Below are 21441 nucleotides of genomic sequence, written 5' to 3'. Positions count from 1 at the left end.
CTTTCTTTCTTTCTGTCTTTCTTCCTTTCTTTCTTTCTGTTTCCCTTTCTTTCTTTCTTTTTTTCTTATTTTGTCTTCAAAGGTTCTCCTAATTACAGATCTCAAACTAAACCTTGGAAGAACTTTCGCTGTTCAATGGAATCAAGTTTTCTCTGAAGCAGAGAAGTTTAACTGTTACCCAGATGAAGACACTGTCACTAGAGAAGTGTGCGAACAGCGTGGTTGTTCGTGGGAAACGGTAATAAGAATTTTAATTAAGACTCCTAGTTTCCACGCAAGCATGTCATTGTGAACATTTGTAAATTGAATTCTGTAGTGTATAAATTCACATTAAGAAACTTTTAAAATTAGCAACTCTGTGAACTAATGCATATTTATATTTGTTAATTCTTCAAAGGCAAAGTTTAGCAATTGCCAGCCTAAATGGGTGTGAAAATTACTTTCCAGGCAGTTAGGATAGGTTGACTAGCTCAGTTGAATAAGGTGTTTTGCAGGTAGTGGGCAATTTTTAAAAGGATCTGTCTACTAAGTTGATTGCACCAATTGTGAAATTGTATAAAGTTGAGTGCTGAATTATTTTCGTTCCACTGATTGATAACTCCTAGCTAGTTAATAGGAATATTCTTTCACTAGGAATCATGTCTGTGGATGCCATATTTTTTTTAAACAGAAGAATGATGTCTGCAGATGATGCAATTTTTTAGGTAGTATGGGAAACTCAACTCCTGCTCTGCTTGTGTTTGAAATGCTGGGCATTTGATCACATCGTTAGGTTTTGATAAGAACAAAAAGGTCATTTCATGTAGTGAAGGAACTAAATGTCTGTGTTATACCTCTGAAGTCAAATACATTTTCAGCAATTTCCCAGGAATGTCTTCATGTGTATGAGGCAATACATAGAATCTCTGATACCAGAAAAATTTTTGGTTTCCTTTCTCCATTGCTTGATAGAGCAGCACAATGTTTACTGGTAGGAAAATTTTTGAAAAAAGCAGAATTAAACAAGAAGGAAAAGAGATGCGGAGATCAAAGCCAAAAAAGTATTTTCATTGCTGTCTGTAACTTCTCTTTAAAGTGCAGCTCTGCAACCAAAGCCCCGCTCAGCCCCCAGTACATTCGTAACACGCTCATAACACGTTCTCTTACTTCCCTTCAGAATCTGAAGTGTAGGTGAGAACAGGACTTTTACAAACACTATTGACTGCTAAACATAAAAGTGTGAAAATCTTGCTTTCCCCATAATGATTAATATTGTATGAACTTGGAGATTTTTACACCAAGCAAACGAAGCTTTAATGCTGGAACATCAGACATGATACGAACACTGTACCCGATTGTTTGGGGTGCTGACATAACTACTTGTGTTTCTTTAGACAACACGACTTACTTATTTGCAAAGTAGTTATGAGAACTACTGTGTTCCAGTCACTGCCCGAGATAAGTACAATGAAATCCTCTTACCCTATCAGAGTTCACGCTGCAGTGTGGAAACACAAATAGTAAGAGAGGTACGTATTATGTTAGGTACCCCGAGTGGTCAAAATATATGATGGATATTTCAAGTAAAAAGATTATTACAGCAAGACACATTGCGATTGATCTCCTTCAAAGTACTTCCCCTCGCTTTGAACACATTTACTGTGTGGTTTCCACAACTTCTGATTGCTTTTGTTTTGTGACACATACTTTTGTTTTTGTTTTTTTTTTTTTGTTTTTCTCCGGTACCGGGAACCGAACTCACGACCTTGCGCTTGCCAGGCAGGCGCTTTTGCCGCTGAGCTAAATCCCCAGCCCCCCGACACATACTTTTGTTATGCAGTTCAGGCCTTCAATTCACTGTGTCCCTGAGGGTGTCTTGTAGCAGTACTCGTCTCAGACTCTGCTGAGATCACCAGCGTGTACCACCGAGTCTTATAGTGTTTTTTCAACTTTCTGAAGCAGTTCTGAAATGGGTGCTCTGAATTCAGGGGAGTATTTTGAAAGGGATTAAGAGTAATGTGTCTTTTACTATAATACATTTTTAAAAATTTAGACATTCACCATATTCTTTAATCACACACATGTCAGAAAAGAATAAAGGAGAAGAGGGAAAGGAGGAAGAGCACCAATAGTATGGAATGACCTACTGAATAGAAGAGGGTTCCTTGGGAAGATGTCATTTCACTTCCAAAAAGAAAGGAAAAAAAGATAGAATAATATCCCAGAAGGAAGAATCATCAACGTGTAATGCATCTGAAGTCATTATGTGCTTAGAATACTTCACAAATAGCAAGAACAGTGTCTCTGTAATAACTAATAAGGGGAGGAAGAACAGGAAATGATATTGTAGATGAACAGAGAGGCATGACATATATCAGTCCATTAGATTATCTTTTAATTTTGAGCTTTGCTGTGAGGTAAGATGGTCCTAGAACGCAATGAAAATTTGAGTTTCCATTTCATCTGTTTCTGTGTGTATGTTCTTAATGGCAACTGTGTTGATAGTAGAGGCCCAAGGCAAGGAGACCAAGAAACAAATTGTGACAGTAATGTAAATAAAATAAAACTGGCAAATCAAATCAGATGAGCAAGAAATAATATACTTTCCATGTAATTTTAAGATAAATCCCAGGAATTTGTCCTTTGGTTGTAGAATAGGAGAGGCAGAGCTGAGTAAAACATGACTTCAGCAGCTCAGATTTGAACAACTGAGACAGAAAGGCGTTGTTGCTGAAAGAGATTGGGAAAAGTGTGAGTCCAGAGCAGGGTTAGAAAAAGTTGTGTCTCAGAAAATTTAAGTTTGAGTAGCTCAGGAGAAACTCAAGTGCATCTCTCCAGGTGAGTAGTATTTTCAATCCAAAGAATTGATAAATTTGTCGTGGCTTAAATATAAAATTCAGAGACAGTGTGGAAGAAATTTATGCAGTATGGAAACCCATGTGTCAGGAAGGCATCCTGAAGGGAATGGCCTGAAACAGGTGACTTCAAGGATAGAACTCTGGGTCATTATAATATTTCATCAGCACAATGAGGAGGAAGGAGAAAGGAGACAGTGAGAATAACCTGCAATGCATTAAGTTGAAAGGAGGGCATGTTGGCAGAAGGAAACGAAGTAAAGAACACACTATAAGGTGGAGAAACGGACCAACTGTCCATATTATGCTTATAAATCATGACGTCTGCACGGAGAGCTGGCATACAGACTTGGCACCGTTGAAGTTTTTGGCAACATTGATAAGAAAAGTATTGATAGACTGTTTTGGGAGTGAAAGTCTGGTTACACTGAATTCAAGAAAAAGCGAAGGGACCCATCCAAGATAGTAAGGCAACGAGTGTGCGGAAATCTTCTATATTTTGATGTGAAGAAAGCAGAAAAATGAGACAGTAGATGAAGATCTTAGTGAGGTGGCAATTTCTTTTTAAGATCTGAGAAATGAAATCCAGACGTGCTACTAAGGATAACCAACAGGAGCGCAAGATTAGTGATGAAGGAGAAGGAAGTGAGGGAGAAAAGTCTTTGTAGACGACAGCAGATAGCACATACCACAAAGCAGAGGTTGAAGAAGTGGAAAGAGATTATGAGTCCCGATTTTAGTTCTGATTGCCTCCCTTTTTCATATTTAAAGAACAAGAGGGAGAATAAGCAAGGTTTGTTTGGTAATCAGAGAACAGAGAAAGGTGCCATGCAGGACGGCGTCATAGTGAATTGACTAAGAAAATAGTCACTTAACTGTGGCATCAGGAAGATCCACTAAATGTTTTTGACTTACGTAAAGAAAGAATGGGTAATAGGCTTGCTTCTAATTCTCCAGCCACATTCATTGGCGCAGTACCAGCATTGAGAAGGTAAAAATAGAATATTTCAAGATTGGTAGTTCTATAACTAAGTATGATAATGGTAGTGAATAACATAGGGACAGAGGCTGTAGGAATGATTTTAGTTATGGAAAAAGATTGCCAAACTATCAACAAAAAACATCCAGTATTGAGAGACTAACAAAACATGGGTAGTATGTTATTCTGGTGTTGTAACTCTGTGTACTAAACACCTAATTTGATTATCCTGATAGACAAGGCAAACATAAGGGACAAAAATTAAGTTTAATATGACAAGAAATTATTAACATTGCTTAAATTACTAATGACTTAAGAAAAAGATCTTCATTAAAACTGCTTAGTTTCTTGGAGACTCTTCCAAACCACCTTGTATTCATTTAATTTCTCATTTTTACTTAAGCCTGACATCAACTCATATGAACTCTTAGAGTCCTAGCTAAGCTCAGGTGGGAGAACTTCACATACCAAACTCTCAGAAATATGTTCCATATGATAACTTTTCTAATTTCAAAATACATAGATATGTGTAGAGAAAGGCAGGTCTGCACATTTAAAATAACTACTCAATCACATCTTACATTTAATAAATTAGATAGTATGGGGTTGATCCAAATATTTAAAAAGTTTTATGTTGAATATTCACCTTACAAGATTTTATAACGTTTTCTTAAATCACTTTACCAGTTTATTTTCATGCAAAGTTCAATGCCAATGTGACCTATCAGTAAAAAGGTAAACAAGGTAATGTATGGAATGATAAAGAGTGGTCCTGAGAAGAATAGCTATAAGAGGACATTTTGACAGTAAAATTCCTGATTCTTTTGGTGCTCATCACATGCATGGTAGCAGGAATGGGTACGGCAGTATTTCTATCAGTAAAACTGCTGTGTATTGAATCGTCTGACACCTAAAATCTGTGCAGATTAAGTAAAACAGAACTTATTTGTCTCTTACCCAAAAAAATCCTAAGCCATTTCAACTTCATTAATGCCTGAGGCTCTTCCATGTTTACTGCTTGATCTTACCTTTAAAGTTGTAGCGCTCCTTTTATCATATTTGCATTCCACAGAGAACATGAAAGATGAAAAGACGAAACCCATCCGAATTTAATTGGCTTATACCCAGGAGCTTTGCGTGTCTTAGACAACTTCTATAAAAGAGAATGAGAAATGTAGATGAACTACTGTATTTCCTAACATTATAATAAGGAAGGCAGCAAGGGTGGATTGTGGTACAGCAACTATCCTTCAGCAGCGCAGCTAGTCATTTTTATCCTTCAGGTCCTATCTCTTGCGTCTCTGTGTAAACCCATAAACTCTGATTGTTGACCACAGATCATAGCTTTAGTCCTGACACAGTGTAATCAACAAGTATAGCTAGTCAAAAGAATTCAAATAATGCCATCATAAACGAAGTAAAGAACCAATGCACATGTTTTTGAAGGTTGTAATGGAAAGTTATTTTTAACCAACAAAAAGCAGTAGTTATGAAGAGTAAGAACAAATACATGATCAAAATTTATGCATAATATGCTTAATTTTTGCAGAGACAGCAAAAATCCAGTTTCATTGTTTGAGTTAAAAACCTGTAAAGTTTGCTCTTTCTCCTCTACTGTTCTATCTTTACACTCAAAATATAAATACTTTATATAACATTTTACAATTTGATGACTCACACTGCAGAATAGATACCTTTTGCTGTAAATCATACGACAGATATTATGATGCTTGTATTTTCTGACAATGAAAATATATTGTGTTTTAGGTTCCTTCTAATCCCAGTGCGCCTCAGTGCTACTTCCCTAGACAGGCTGATCCCTACTTAGTTTCATCAACTCAGTATTTGCCAACGGGGATAACAGCTGACCTGCAGTTGAACACGGCCAATGCTAGAATAACACTACCTTCTGAGCCGATTTCAACGCTTCGTGTGGAAGTGAAATATCATAAAAATGATATGTTACAATTTAAGGTATGTTTAACATAAGCAACCTCAAAGCTTGACTCATCTCTTGAACTCACTGAGAGATTTTTAATGGATTAGCTGTTCCTAGTTTGCGGGTAATATTAAGGGTATGTATTTCGTTGGAATATTTTGATCCTACCAAAGTGGTTCTGTTTTTTTACAGAGTTCGTAACTAGGTACTCAGTAAATGAATTTTCATCTTTGCTAACTTTGATAGTGATTAAAGATGCAGTGGTAATTAAAAAAAAATAAATTTTTGTTAAATAAATAAGTCCCTTTTTATGTAGATAAGTCACTTAGAATTGAATAATGTTAATATGTTCATTATAATAAACTCAACAGGACGATTACCATTTCAATTATTCTTCAAAGGCAGTTTTGTAGGGAATGCAATAAAGTTACAAAAATAATTCTTTGGATATTTACAGTTAGTGATTTTATGTTCCAAAAAGTCCAGGGAATCCATTAAAGAAACTATTGGAAGTAATAAAGATCAAGAAAATGCATCATATAAAATAGTATCTCCACAAGATATTTTATTGTATGCTATGTTTCATTATTTGGAAGTGGAAACAGCTGCAAATCTCATTAATAAAATCAAATGAAAAAATAATCAAGTCAACAATCAAAATATCAAACATCACAGGAATAAGTGGATTGTCTGTAAGGTAAAACATGTGAAAATTGCTGACAGGCATTTAAAAATGCTAAAAAATTTCTGGAGACTAAGTGGTGTTTGTAATGTTAACTAGCTTTAGATTAAGTGATAATTTAAAACTTTCCATAAAAAATACAGTGAAAAATTTATTGAGACTTCATAAAGTAACAAGTTGGACTAGAAAAGTGAATATATATAGCAATATTTAAAATTTTAAAATGGGAACCATAGTACAAACTTATAAAATTAAAATAATATGGAGCTAGAACAAGAATTGCCTGACAGATTATTGAAGTTTCCAAAGCTTCAAAAATCTGAATATATGTACACACACATAATATATATGTGGATATGTATGTAAAGTATAAAATTTTAATGAAAATAGTTCAAGCTTCAGCAATTAAAATTGAAGAGATAGGTTAATAAGTCATGTAGGAATTTGCTTGCCTCAAATCATATGTTAAAACTGAGATTGGGTTGCATCTGAAAATTCAATCAACCATCAGCCTAAAACAAAGTTTAACTGTGAATTTATCTTCTGCGTTGCCAGTAACAGTTTACAGATTAAAAGGCATAAATCATTTTACAGATATATATCTATAGATTTTGCTATGCAAAATTAAATGTGTCTCCACAACAGAAAATGAACAATTAGAAGACACAAACAGATATCTCTTTTAATACATTAAAAAAGCCATCACAACTTATACAATCATGAAGAATATGAAAGCCTCATAAGCAGATACTTGAGAGGAAAAAACAAAAACTGAAAATAAAATTAGGAAAATATTCATGCTCATCAAAATTCAAATGAATAAATAACAAATTCAGAGAAAGTGAAACACAAATGTTGACTATCATGTAGTTAAATTCACATTTTCGTCAACAAAGAAAGACAGTGTCACATAGCACCTTGAACACATTCTCAGAAAAGGGCTTTTGGGCACTTATGTCATTGTGAGCTTCACTGACAGTTGCAATGTGAATAGGGGCCGCAGTGTCTAACCACGTCAGGTATGTGGTCTATCTTTGATCAAAAGGCCTGTATGTAGCACATGACTGTAATTGACATCTTCAGTTGCATATAATTGAATACAGATTGATATTCAAGTACATATTTTGCTAAAAAAAATATAGTAATTAGGACAATAATTCCAGAGAGTAGCTTGCTAGTAGTGTCAAAGATCCTAACATGCTAGTATGCTAGGACTATTCTATTATCTCCAGAAAATGTACTGAGGAAATAATGTCACAAAGAAACAAAAATTAGGGCCAATATTTATTGTAGGGTTATATGTTCGGTAAAAAATATTGAAACAACTTTAGTGTCCAACTATGAAATGATAAATACTTTTGGTATGTACATAGAATGGAATATTTAGTTCTAAAAGTTTTGGTTTGATTTCTTCCGCATGGAAGAAAAATTATACAACCTTTTCAAGAGGATCAGTGCAGAGATGTTCATTTTCGTTCCACTGTGTTTCTTCACATAGAACACTGTACAGTTTTATGGGTCAATAAGGTACTATATAAACAACAATTCTAGCTATCCATGTTTTGAGCATGATTTAACATATTTAAATATAATTATATATGAATAAAAAGAATAAAATGTCTATTTTTACTCTTTCTGTGCTGTAGATTTTTGATCCCCTAAATAAGAGATATGAAGTTCCAGTTCCATTAAACATTCCAGCCACTCCAACGAGCACTTATGAAAACAGACTTTATGATGTTGAAATCAAGGAAAACCCTTTTGGCATCCAGATTAGAAGGAGAAGCAGTGGAAGGATTATGTAAGTAAGGTATCAGACGTGAAGGATATTTTAAATTTAGCCGCAGATGGGAAAATAAAATGATTCTCACAGCTTCCGCTGTGCTAGGACAGCATCATATTAAAACTTTTAGTCCTTCTAAGTTAGTTGAATTTTATAATTAAACTGTTAACATATCCACACAACTATCAGAAAGGACTGGGAGATGATTTCCTTTACACTATGTGATTAATTTTATTCATGAATACCAGACTCATTCTTCCCGTCAACTTGAGAACCCAAACCAAAATTCTTGAAAAGCATGTGTACTACTAAAAATGGGTAATTGCAGGTGAGTTATGTAAACATTTTATTAGAAACATATAAATTGTTCATGGCCACAGAAATGTGATACAGGCAATATTTTCTCTTTCTGATATTGATGATAAAATTGAGATAAAAATCTGTATTTTTTTTATATAGCAAATATATTTCATTTAAAAAGAAATTGTCTTCACTGTAGCCCAACTATGGTATATTAAAATAGAGTGAAAATTTTAAATCTTCTTTCTAAAGAGTTAACCCTGCATCCTCTTTGGGTGTGTAAGGTTCTCTTATTTGCTCACTTTTTGTATTACTGCGTAGGAGTTACACAGATACATGGAATTGTTTCAGCAGATTCTCGAGTGCACATGTGTAGGTTCATGGTTCCCTGTAGTCACTGGCCCGCAAGTTCACATAGTTCTGAAAGGGCGGTTTCAATGTGAATATTGTATTTTAATCATATTTATACCTTCTATTTCCTGTTCTGACACAGGTTCTTCCTCCTTTTTGTCCCTTTTTTCTTGTATTTTAAACTCATACTAGAATTTGCATGATGTCAGAGTGTTTTCAGGTACTGTCAGAATGAATAACTCTATCTTTTCTGGCTTAATTTTTTATTAAGACAAACTCAATAAAACAAGACTGTTCAAAAGGATGAGACCCTAATTCAATTTGTAAAAATAATCATGATGAAGGGGTATTATTATTTCTTGGAGGGGTGAGGTATTATTTTCTACTAAATTATTTTTCAAAGTAATTAATAGAAAATTTTGAATGTGTCTCGGATTATTTGTGATATTTATGTTTCCTCTTCATGCCTGTCCTACTTTTAAATCCTCCATTAGATTCTTCTTGCAGATCACTTGGATAACAGTGCGCCTTCTTGGTACAGTTTTGTCACAAACATCAATTTTTGTGAATGTAAAATAAAAGAAGAAAAATTCCAGTGGAAGGCTGGGGATGTAGCGCAGTGGCATGAGCGCGCGCCTGACAAGCGCAGGGCCCTGCGTTCGATCCCCGGTACCGCAGAAAAGAAAAAAAAAAAAAAAAATCCAGTAGTGATTGGGAAGAATCAAAATATCATTATGCTGCTAGTTCATTGCAATATTAAATTATTTTTATTCCATATATAAAAATATTTACAGTGATTATCTCAAGGGAAAAAGTAAGTGGATGATGTACAATTATCAGGACATATTAAGTCACATATAATCACACATTAATTTTATTTTAGAAGAAATACATATCTAAATATGTACAAGCATGTTATTAATGTTATGTTTCATATGAGTACATGGAATATATTTTACACCTTATTTGGATTTAAAAATGTGTTGCTTAATTATCTATATCCATTGCAGACACGGCTATAGCTAGGTAAATAGAGAAAAACAATTTGTGTTCTGATGTCAAAGAAAGAATTATCATTTTTTGTGTTACTCTTTCATACTTGTACAAGAACAGACTTTTGTTTTTTTTTTAAAGCTGGGATTCTCATCTGCCTGGATTCACTTTCAATAACCAGTTCATCCAGATCTCTACCCGCCTGCCCTCAAATTACTTATACGGCTTTGGGGAAGCGGAGCACACGGCGTTTAAGCGGGACCTGAACTGGCACACGTGGGGAATGTTCACCAGAGACCAGCCCCCTGGGGTGGGTACCGCTGTGTGAGCAGCGGGAGAAGCTCAGATCGCCGTGAACGTGCGCGCTGCTCCGCTCAAAGCTGAGCGTTGAGGAAGAAGCTAACGCTGTCCAGAGTTTCCATTACAATTCTCTGGAGCGGGGTGGGGGTGGGGGGTGGGGCTAAATTACCGTAATTTACAAGATAACGCCTTGCTGGACTAAGTTGAGAAGTCAGGTCGTGATCCAATTTCTTCACTCTTTCAACTGCATAAAAAAGAAGACAATATATTTACTATAGCTGAAAACAGCTGCCTAGGCTTCTCCTTAATTATTATACTTTTTCAAAATTGCTGGTTGGTAGTGATTTGAAGTGACCTTTTCGCTTTATAGTTCTGAAGTGCAGCTGTGCATTTTTAGATCATTTATTTTCCTTTCTGTTTTGGGCACTGGTATTGATCGAACCCAAGGATTTCAGGGCTGCTCCCCGCTCCCCTCCGTGTCTCTGTCTTTCTGTCTCTCTCTCTCTCCATGTCTCTGTCTCTGTCTCTCTTTTTCATAGTCTCATTAAGCGGCTAACGTGCCAGGCTGGATTGGAATTTACGATCTTCCCGCATCAACCACCTCAGATGCTGAGATGACAGACCTGTTCCAAAGCACCTGGTTTAGCTACATATTTAAAAATGTTTTATGTACTTAGGAGACTTCACTAGAGTTCTGTCTTATTAACTGAATACATTTTATGAATATCTAATGAACTGCTCAACAAATAATTACAATTGTTCATGTGTACCATAGTTTTATTTTAAAAAGAAAAATATATTTTTCACACATAATACATGCTTAGATTCAGTACAAAGCTACAAATGTGGATATTACTGGAAGCATTTTTATTGTGAATTGGTAGGATAGCAAAATAAGACAAGCAGCTTTTATTTTTATTGTAGTATTTCAAAAGAAAGTTTGGTTTTCATTGGCAGTAACTTAAAAGAGCATTGCATCAAAATTCACTTGAGGGGGCTGGGGATTTAGCTCAGCGGCAAAAAGCGCCTGCCTGGCAAGCGCAAGGTCGTGAGTTCGGTTCCCGGTACCGGAGAAAAACCAAAAAAACAAAAAAACAAAAAAACAAAATTCACTTGAGTTCTGCACTACTAGTATACATATTATTCGATGAATATAATTTTCATCTTCAATATGTAATTTACATTCACATACTAAAAGTTACTGAAAATCAAATGTGGAAAAGTGAATTTAATGTTTTATGAATCTAAAAGTTCATAAGTTTTACAAACTTATTTTCTGGACTCTGATCAGTTCTATTACTTCAAAAATTTCTTTCATATTTTATTATAGAAAAGAATTGCCCTTTCTTTCTTTCTTTCTTTCTTTCTTTCTTTCTTTCTTTCTTTCTTTCTTTCTTTCTTCTTTCTTTTATTTTCTGGGGATTCCACCCAGGGCCTTTCCATGTTCATTTTATTCTTTTTATTCTGAGACAAGCTGTTGCTAAGCCACTAAGTGGCCCAGGTAGGGCTTGAACTTGTGTTTTTTGTTTCAGACTCTAAGAGTTGTTAATTTATCAATCAAGGAAGACAGAACCATAAACCTTGTGGAAAGAAACCCAACTATTCAAGTTTTAATGAAAAATTCTATATCAGTTAATGTGGCAGTTTTAAAAATTGTTTTATTAACACGTGTTCACAGTACACAATGTTTCCATTCTTGTACGTAGCATATCTTAATTCCTTTAGCTGCATATATTCATTTTTCTGCTCTAAAGCACTAATGTTCAAGTGTATTTATGTCAATTTAAGCACAGTTTGTGTATGCAAAAAAGAACATTCAAATTCTGAGGCTTAATCATACAATGAATTTTAAAATATCGTTGACTGAGAGCTCGTTGTGAAATTTGTATCATGCTTTTATATTTCAGTATAAAATGAATTCCTATGGATTCCATCCCTATTATATGGCTCTGGAAGAAGAAGGCAATGCTCATGGAGTTCTCTTACTCAACAGCAATGCGATGGGTAACAGAACTGTTTGTTGAATTTCCCATGTAAAGGGTAAATGTGACATGTGAATAACTGAATATCTCATACATAGAAAAAACAGCATCTTATTTTGTGTTGCAGACGTCACTTTCCAGCCAACGCCGGCTCTCACCTACCGCACAATTGGAGGAATATTGGACTTTTACGTGTTTTTGGGCCCAACTCCCGAAGTTGCCACAATGCAGTACCATGAAGTATGATTGGGCATTTGTGTTTAAAAATATAAAGTTTTCTTTATGTGCCAAAGCAATTCTCTTTTTTGACATGTCATAATTTTTTAAAGGTGATTGGCCATCCAGTCATGCCACCTTACTGGTCCTTAGGGTTCCAGTTATGTCGATATGGATACAGAAATACATCAGAGATTGAGCAGCTCTATAATGGAATGGTGTCTGCTGGGATCCCTTACGTATGTATATTAGTTTTAGACTATGTAAAACCAAATGGAATGCTTAACCATGTATGCACTTTAGAATTATTTTAAGCACTTAATGATGCTTAATTTTTAGTAGCACTTTATGAACTGGATATGAGGTTTTTGTATATCTTTATCAGATTGTGGTTTTTTGTTTGTTTGTTTGTTTTTCATTTTTTCCTTCCGGTACCAGGAATCGAACTCACGACCTTGCACTTGCCAAGCAGGCACTTTGCCGCTGAACTAAATTCCCAGCTCCCTTTATCAGACTGTGGAAGAAGAAAAGAGAGTACTATCTGCTTTCCATCCTTCTCTTCAGTTTCATAATCCTGAGTTTTACTATGCAAATCTTCATGCACAGGATTTGCTTTCATAAATTATGGGTTATGTATAGGGACACTCTGCATGCTCTCCTTATGTTAGAGCAAATACATAGAAACATATATCATCAACTGATCATACAAATTACACAGAAGGAATTGGGGCAACCTGGAGGCTTCAGCCCTGGAATAAATAATATTTTTAATGCATAACACAGAATGAGAGGCATGGGGGCAGGGGATGTAGCTCAGCGGCACAAGTGCCTGCCTAGCAAGTGCAAGGTCCTGAGCTTGATTCCCAGTACCAAAAAAAAAAAAAAAAGAAAGAAAGAGAGGCTTTGTGACATGCTTTGTACACTCCAGACTGGGAAGTTACAAGTCCCCGAGTACCACAGACAATCAGCCTGTGTAATTTCACTTTTTAACACGATTGGGGAATCCCAGGGATCCTCTAGGAACAAATATTGAAATATACAATTCTACATGAGAGCTTCTTCTAAGAAAAAGCAAAAAATTCCATTACAAGACACTAGCAATGACAATAGAATCCAACGTTGAAGAATATATTACTATGGGAAAGCTATTTGTAGAAAAGTTGATATAGAAATACATAGTGGGGGCTGGGGATTTAGCTCAGCGGCAAAAGCGCCTGCCTGGCAAGCACAAGGTCGTGAGTTTGGTTCCCGGTACCGGAGAAAAACCAAAAAAAAAAAAAAGAAATACATAGTGAACTTCAATATAAAAAGGAGGCTTTTTGATTTTTAGCCTACTACATTAGCCATATTTTTAAAAGCTAGAAGAATAAATTGAACAGAAAATAATTAAAAACTCATTTATTTCAGGTCAGATTAAAGATTTTATGACAAAATACCAAATTTGTCGATTGAAATATATTTCCAAGGGTCTATTTGTAAAGAATATTTTGGTTACTTAAACTAGATAGTCATTCTAAAACTGATGTTCGCAGGTAATATAAATCTTATACTACTTGATGGATTTGCTAATATTCCTTTCTTACTATGCCCTAATATTAGAGCAATTTAAAATTATTCCAGATTTACTTTATAGGTCCTAGAAATATAGCAACATTTCTTTCTGTACGGGCCATATGAAATTACAGTTTTTCAGTTTAGTTTCATGGCATCATAAATTGTTTTCCTTTTTATTTTCCTATTTCCTTTAACAGTTACTTTAAAATGTACTGAGTTATACTATTTAGTTATAAAACTAAATTACTAAGTGAAATCTTGACAATACAGAATGATATATGATTATCTTAGTATACATCTGTGGATCCCACTTTTATTCCTTGAAGACAGCAACAATTAATTAATTCTCTTTAGGATCAAGGGACGAGGAACTGAAGCATTCATCTTGCTGCTACTTTCCTAAGTAGACAGAATATGATCTACTTCTTCCTGTGTGTTTCTTATCCATGGTCACATGTGTGTTTCAGGATGTCCAATACACAGACATTAATTACATGGAAAGACAGCTTGACTTCACGATTGGTGAAAGATTTCTTGGGCTTCCTGCGTTTGTTGACAAAATAAGAGGAGAAGGAATGAGATACATTATAATCCTGGTCAGTATTTATTTATGTCTGATCATATTTTTTTTAATGCACCTAAAATGAGGGAAGGGAATGTGTTTCGAAGTAGGCAGTGTGTAACTTTACGTTCAACTCAAATCAGAGTCATTCTTCTTGCAATGTTTCATTGTATTTGCATAGATTTGTATCCAGGTTTATTTTTAGAGAGAGAAGTCTACCACTAGGTTTGAATATCAAGATGCCTTCCTAGTTCCCATCGTTTTAGTAATTCAGAATATTTTATCAGTGTCTCATAGGGAGCAATCTAAATCACCAGAAGTTTCATCAGGGAAAGAAAGAACTAACCAAAGAAATTCTAATAAGTGTACTTAAAATGATAGATAACACATTTTTTAGAAGTTCTTAGAATTTTCTAAAGAATGTAGGGGACAGTCAGCTATAGCAAATATGTTTGTCTCAATGAGAGCACAAACTTATGATAATGTAAGAGTGGAAAACTATAGTGATTAAAAATGGCTACCTGAGGAGTTGTACTTTTATTCCATACGCATGTTGTTGACCTTTGATTTTAATTTTAGGATCCAGCTATTTCAGGAAATGAAACAGAACCTTACCCTGCATTTGAAAGAGGGATGCAGAAAGATGTGTTTGTCAAGTGGCCTAACACCAGTGACATTTGTTGGGCAAAGGTACTAAATTAATATCTCGAAGTAGAAGAATTGTGAAAATGGTAGTTTGTTGACAGTGTTCATTTAATTAAAAGGTTAATAATATATTCAGAGGGAAAGATAAATACACAGTGATTTAATACACATAAAAGGGTACTTTTCCAGGTCAATATAAATAAATAGGCACAGATAAGGAGTTCCTACAGATCATAAAACCACATGCAGTTTGTTTTATCTTGAAGCTGCATTTTAATTCTTGGTATTTTTTCTGTTTTATTATAAAACTACTATTATTTGATGCTGCAAGGGTCATTTAAGTCTTTTTGTTTCTCTTGATAGAAGCAACTTTATTTTTAGAAGTTATATTGCTAATGTGGACAAGGACTATCATTCACTAAATGTTATAAAGTAATAATATTTAAACCTCAGTATATGAAAATTTTGTAGAATATAATTTGATTTTTCTTTAAAATAATGAAGAGTAAAACAACTAATGGTAATGTCTAGAATTAAAATACCTCAGAAACTCCTACCATGAAAGATAGAAATTGCATGATTTTTTTGGATGTTAAGATTAAGACATTAGTGATAAAAGAGGTGATATTAAAACAAAATCTATATATTATATAATTGTATTGTACCCAGGTTAATCATTTGATCATTGCCCTGTAGAATATGCCATACAATCTGTTAATACTAAAAGATACTGAGTGAAAGGAGTCGGCCAAATTTAGAGACAATTTTTTCAGGATTTAAGTAAGTCTAAAATATTGCAAAATAAAATGATAAAAATGAGTGATGAAATTACTGAAATATAATAACCTTTGAAGAATCGTGCTAATATGGGATATGGCATATTGGCCATAGCAAGAGATTTTTCTTTTCCTACTTTACTGCCATCCTATATATTTACATATCCCCTCATATTTTTGTTCTCTCTTTCACTACTTGAAGCATTATCCCTTGTTAATGTTTAGTGTCTCTTCATCCCTAATTAGTTAAGGAGTACTTTCATTATCTAGGTTTTTCAACATGAATTCAAATTTCTAGAGCTTTCAGAGTGATGAAATTTGGGCTCCGTTTTATGTATTTTTGAGTGGAGTCAAGAAAAATGTTTCTAGACAGTAAAACAGCAGAGAGGTAGGGATTTAACCCTAAAAATTAATGGGTTCGTATCCTTTAGAATGACATTACTCAATCAAATCTTTTAAATTAACATATTTAGTATTTTTAGCTTTTAATCCTGTAGTAATTCTAGAAATATGGTTCATACATTGCTTCAAATCAGTTTGGTATATACTATTCATATTACTTCTTAATTGATTCTATTGATTACATGCATTGTTTCCAAAATCACTAACCAGAACAGAAGTTAACAATGCTTTCTCATGTTTGCTATCTTAAAGAATAGATTAATATGAAAAACAGGGATAGTACACGAGTATTACATATAAAAGAAAGTAAACTGAAGAAAATTGAGGTGATTACAAACCGATCTTGACAATATAACATGCTTCTACATATACTTCTCTTAATTTTCATCACAATAATATCGTACTAAATTTATTTTGAATTTTTTATTCATATACTCTAGGTTTGGCCAGACTTGCCCAATGTAACAATAGATGAAACTATCACTGAAGATGAAGCTGTTAATGTAAGTTTTCCATTGATTAACCCTTTCACAGAAATTCAGAACTTGGACTTAGTGATCAAATGAGTAATAATTCAACCTGAATATTTTTCTTTGAAATATGCATCATATTTTAAAATCCTCTTTATTAAGTCATATTAGATGGTAATAACTAATTTTTCCTATTATAAAAATGTCAGTCACTTGAGTAAATATGCTTTACTTAATTCAGGAAATTATTCTTTTAAATAAGAATTATTTTAGAGCGATACATTCAACATGATACCTACCCTCAATTAATTTTTATGTGATGAATCCTAAATACAATGTTATATAGCTGGTCTCTAGAACCTCATCTTGTATAATTGAAATTTTATGTATGCTGATTAGCAATTCTCTACTTTACTGTACCAATAACCTTGGGCCACCACCATTTCACTATCTGCTTCTGTGAATTTGAGAATTTTAGATACCTCGTATAAGTAGAATCATACAAGTACTCATGCAGTATTTGCCTGAAACTGGCTTGTTTCACTCAGAATAGTACCTTTAAAGTTCATTTGTGAAAATGAAATAAATTAAGAAAATTATTTCATGTAAGTGATATCAAGAAGGAAAGAAATATAACACTTCAGTAAAGATAGATTTTAAGTCAAAACCTGTTACAAGAAAAGGATTTGACTTTATAATGATACTAAGGTCAAATTATCAGGGAGATGTAACAGTTATAGGTATATGCAACATTACAGCAAATAAACACAGAAAGCAAACACTGACAGAATTAAAGAGAAAAGTAGTAATTCAATAAGAGTAAAAGTATTCAGTCTGTAGTACGTTTCAGTAATGGATAAAACAAATGAGATAAAATTAACGATGGAATAGTAGACTTATGTAATACTGAACAAAATAGAATTAACAAGCATGTAGGACATTCTACCTAAGAGCAGCAGAATGTATAATTTTCTCATGTGACTCCGCCTAGAACAGATCATATTTCATGTAACAAACAAGTCAAAATAAATTTAAGATGACTGAAATCATAACAAGTACCCTTTCCAGCCACAGTGAGGTGGATCTAGGAATCCATGGCAGAAGGAAAACTGAAATGTTGATAAATCTGTGGAAATTAGCACATTTTTTGAATGAGAATGTCAAAGAAAAAGTAAATAATTAGAAAATACCTTGAGACAAGAAGGAAAATACAAGTTATGAAAGTTCACAGGATGCAGTAAAAGTAGTTGTGAAGGAAGTATGACAATAAATATATTGAAAAACAGGGAAGATCTCAAACAACCTAATTTTCTACCTCAAAGAATTAGAAAAAATAAAAATAAAGCCCCAAATTATCATAAGGAAGGAAGCAAAGATGTAAGCAGAAAAAAATGAAATAAAAAGATAAATCAATAGAAAAATATCAACCAAATTAAGCCTGGCAATCCTTGTAAGTCAACCAAATTATAATTACTAAATCAAACACTTTCATATACATGCAAAATATCAGGGAAGCTTAAAACTTATCAAAATGATTTCTAAATCAGAGGCAAAAGATTAAATACATTTAACTATATTGTTGAGGAAGAATGTCAGGGTTTTGTTTTAATTTGAGATGAAGTGACTTCTTGCAGTAGTAAAACCAGACAAACAAGGCGTGACTTCTTATATAGATGGTGGGGAAAAGCTTCAACCTCACCAGAAGGGTTTAAATTACAGCATGTATAAAGAGGTGTACCAGTGTCTGATAAATTTTCTGGGTACAAGGATTTGTGTCAAAGATACCAGAGCAGTCATGTAAAGGAAAGCAGTAAACCAACAAATGAATGGACTTACAAAGCAGAAAAATGGAACTTAGAAAAGATCTAGTGCCATCTTGCGAATTAATTATGTGATCTGGGGAAAAATCCTAGCACAGATATATTCATCAAATGTAACACTTTGAAGCTTCCCATCTTCAGAAGCAAAATTTAGTGATTGGGCAAAATAATAGCGTTAAGTCCCTTGAAAATATCCAATATATTCTTCATCTCTATATAACAGTAGGCTCTTTGCATTTTATCTATGCACATTTCCTTCTCATATCCTCTTTATGAGGGCTCCAGCAATTACTAGTTTCAAGATGTTCTGAGGAAGCCTTCCTGTTACGACATGTGTTTCAGGCACTTCTAATAGCTGCTCAAGGTCAATCTTGCTCACCCAGTCACCTTGGCCTTGGAACTTATTTATGGGAAATAGCAAGTAGGGGATTTCACTGACGTGAAATGGAATAAAGTCTCTCTTTTATGTTCATATTGGAAGGATTGTATGCAGCAAAGAAAGAGAAAAGAGTTGATTGGCATATTGGACAATATGTTGCTTGTGGTGGTCAGAAAAGTGGGTAAATACAATTTTCAGTTAGAGAAAAGGTCTAAAGTATAAGTCCTTTCATCCTCCCCCATGCTTCAGGGAGGGAAACATAAACTATAGACACTAAGAATACAAGAGAAACACTGTAAATATATTTCTGAATGTTCTAAACTCTTTCTTTATTTTCTACATGGGACAACAAGGCTAGTCCCCTCTTTGCATGTGTGTTTCTCTCTCCTCTTAAGCTGTGGTGATGGTAGGAAAATACATTAATACATTTATGTAATTAATGCTGAGGTCAGGTTGCCTTATTTTCACTCATGCATGACTGGTGGATCTGACATAAGTTTCTGATCCAGATATATGTGGTCTTATTTATAGTTTCTATACATAAATCTGACTTTTTGTTTTACAGGCTTCCAGAGCTCATGCAGCTTTTCCAGATTTCTTCAAGAATTCCACAGCAGAGTGGTGGGCAAGGGAAATTATAGATTTCTACAATGATCAAATGAAATTTGATGGATTGTGGATTGTAAGTAAGCCTTGAGCATTTTATCTTTTCAGGTATTTATGTAGCGACAATAGAAAATTTTTACTTCATTCTAATTGGTTTTTTTTTATTCTAATTGTTATACAACATTTTTTGTTAACAATTAATGGCTCAGGGCTGGGGATTTAGATCAGCGGCAAAAGCGCCTGCCTGGCAAGCGCAAGGTTGTGAGTTCGGTTTCCGGTACCGGAGAAAAACCAAAAAAAAAAAAAAAACAACAATTAATGGCTCAGTGTTCTCTTACACAACTTTATTATGTAAACATGTGTAAAAATATAGCATTAGCAATTTCATAAATGCATATGAATTCTATTTCCTAGACATTTTCAACTTTATCAAGGGACCAAAAATAGCCTCCTTTCCTTGCTAGAAATAAATATTTGTAAATGTTTAGTTTATTTTTATTCAATATAGGAATAAATCTCACACAAGTAATGGTCAGGCATTTGTGTAAGAAATGAACTCTTATAAATGTAATGACATTATTTTTTGATTTCCTTATTTGAGATAAAACTTTAAAACGTTGCTAACATTTTTAAAAGTGCAATTTTGAGATAATATACTAGCATTTAAGAGGATATAGTTAAAACATACATTACTATATGTGATAATGTATAAATATAAAATTTAAGTAGTATGATTGCAACATATGATGAATATTTAAATGTAAACAATCTTAATAAAGTAAAAGACACATTGCCATTAATTCCCCTCAAAATATCTACTCTCATGTCGAATACTTTTATTCCATCATCCTTGCCACTTTCTGAAGCAACTTTTGAAGTCTTCTTTCAAATCTTCAGTGGCACTGCCTGAGCTGATTTAGAACATTTACCTGACATGGTCTTTTTGATGTTGGGGAAGAGCCGGAACTTGAAAGACGCCAGATCCAATGCATAAGATGGATGAGGACACACTGTAAAGTTGTGGTTGAATTCCTATCATCGTGTTTAGTGAAATTCTGCATTGTTTCCAATGTTTTAAAAATTATTTTATTAATTATTTTATTCTCTTAAAAAAAAATAAAAGCGACGTGATATAGACTGCTGTGGTAATGGAGGGTGGCGCTGTTCGTCCACTTCTTAGTCTGTTTCCCACACACGTTGTTTCCTAAACAGTATGGCCTCGTGATATCAGAGTGCACTGTGGCATTCCTAGATACACTCAGCTCACACACTTCTATCAAGGTCAACACCAAAGTCAACGTTGCCCTAATGTTGGGTCATTATTGCTGCAGTTTTTGTAAAATGAGAACTTGGTGATTTCTATCAGGAGCTCTGAATCCTGGTCTCAGGAACATAACTATAAACCCAAACTTCCTAAAAAGTTGGAATCTAAAGCGTCATGTTTGAACAATCCCAATAAAATGGTTGTTTGTGATCTAAGATTTACAGCACATTTTCAAATACATTTTCTTTCAGCCTTAGCTCACAAATGATTAACTGCATGATGCAGGGTGAAACATGTCACACCCTGTTTCTAAATTTGAGGTATGCTTCTCATATTAAAGATCCCTGCCTTTCTGTTGCATGACCTCAGCAGCAGCTGGCTTGTGTCTAGATGTTTCCCTGCAGTGGCATGTGGTCATAGATGGGGCTTTTTAGAGGGACTGGATCTGGCGTATGTGATCCTGGGATTAAGGATGTGTGATTATGAAAGTAGTCCACTGATTGCTTTGATACCTCAACTAAGATGAGCAGCATACACAGAATACAAAATGGACAGAAAGACGCTGCTGTTGTTGCTTATGGCTCATCCGTGCTTTGTCACATCC

General features: G+C 34.2%; 1 protein-coding gene across 1 annotated transcript in view; it reads left to right on the top strand.

The window, feature by feature from the left end:
- The window catches only part of Si (sucrase-isomaltase (alpha-glucosidase)), a 90984-nt gene that overhangs the window by 43046 nt on the left and 26497 nt on the right, over positions 1–21441 (top strand). The window contains exons 25-35 of the mRNA XM_005393136.2: positions 83–238; positions 5581–5787; positions 8081–8235; positions 10003–10171; positions 12069–12165; positions 12271–12383; positions 12473–12598; positions 14381–14509; positions 15055–15165; positions 16739–16801; positions 19533–19649. Of these exons, the coding sequence (XP_005393193.1) occupies positions 83–238; positions 5581–5787; positions 8081–8235; positions 10003–10171; positions 12069–12165; positions 12271–12383; positions 12473–12598; positions 14381–14509; positions 15055–15165; positions 16739–16801; positions 19533–19649 (1443 nt within the window). The remainder of the gene's footprint in view (positions 1–82; positions 239–5580; positions 5788–8080; positions 8236–10002; positions 10172–12068; positions 12166–12270; positions 12384–12472; positions 12599–14380; positions 14510–15054; positions 15166–16738; positions 16802–19532; positions 19650–21441) is intronic.

This window comes from Chinchilla lanigera, unplaced genomic scaffold, assembly GCF_000276665.1.
Source record: "Chinchilla lanigera isolate Chin_1 unplaced genomic scaffold, ChiLan1.0 scaffold00047, whole genome shotgun sequence".
In the NCBI taxonomy this organism is placed as follows: Eukaryota; Metazoa; Chordata; class Mammalia; order Rodentia; family Chinchillidae; genus Chinchilla; species Chinchilla lanigera.
Note: the sequence above shows the minus strand (reverse complement) of the source record. Positions and strands in the feature narration are given on the sequence as shown.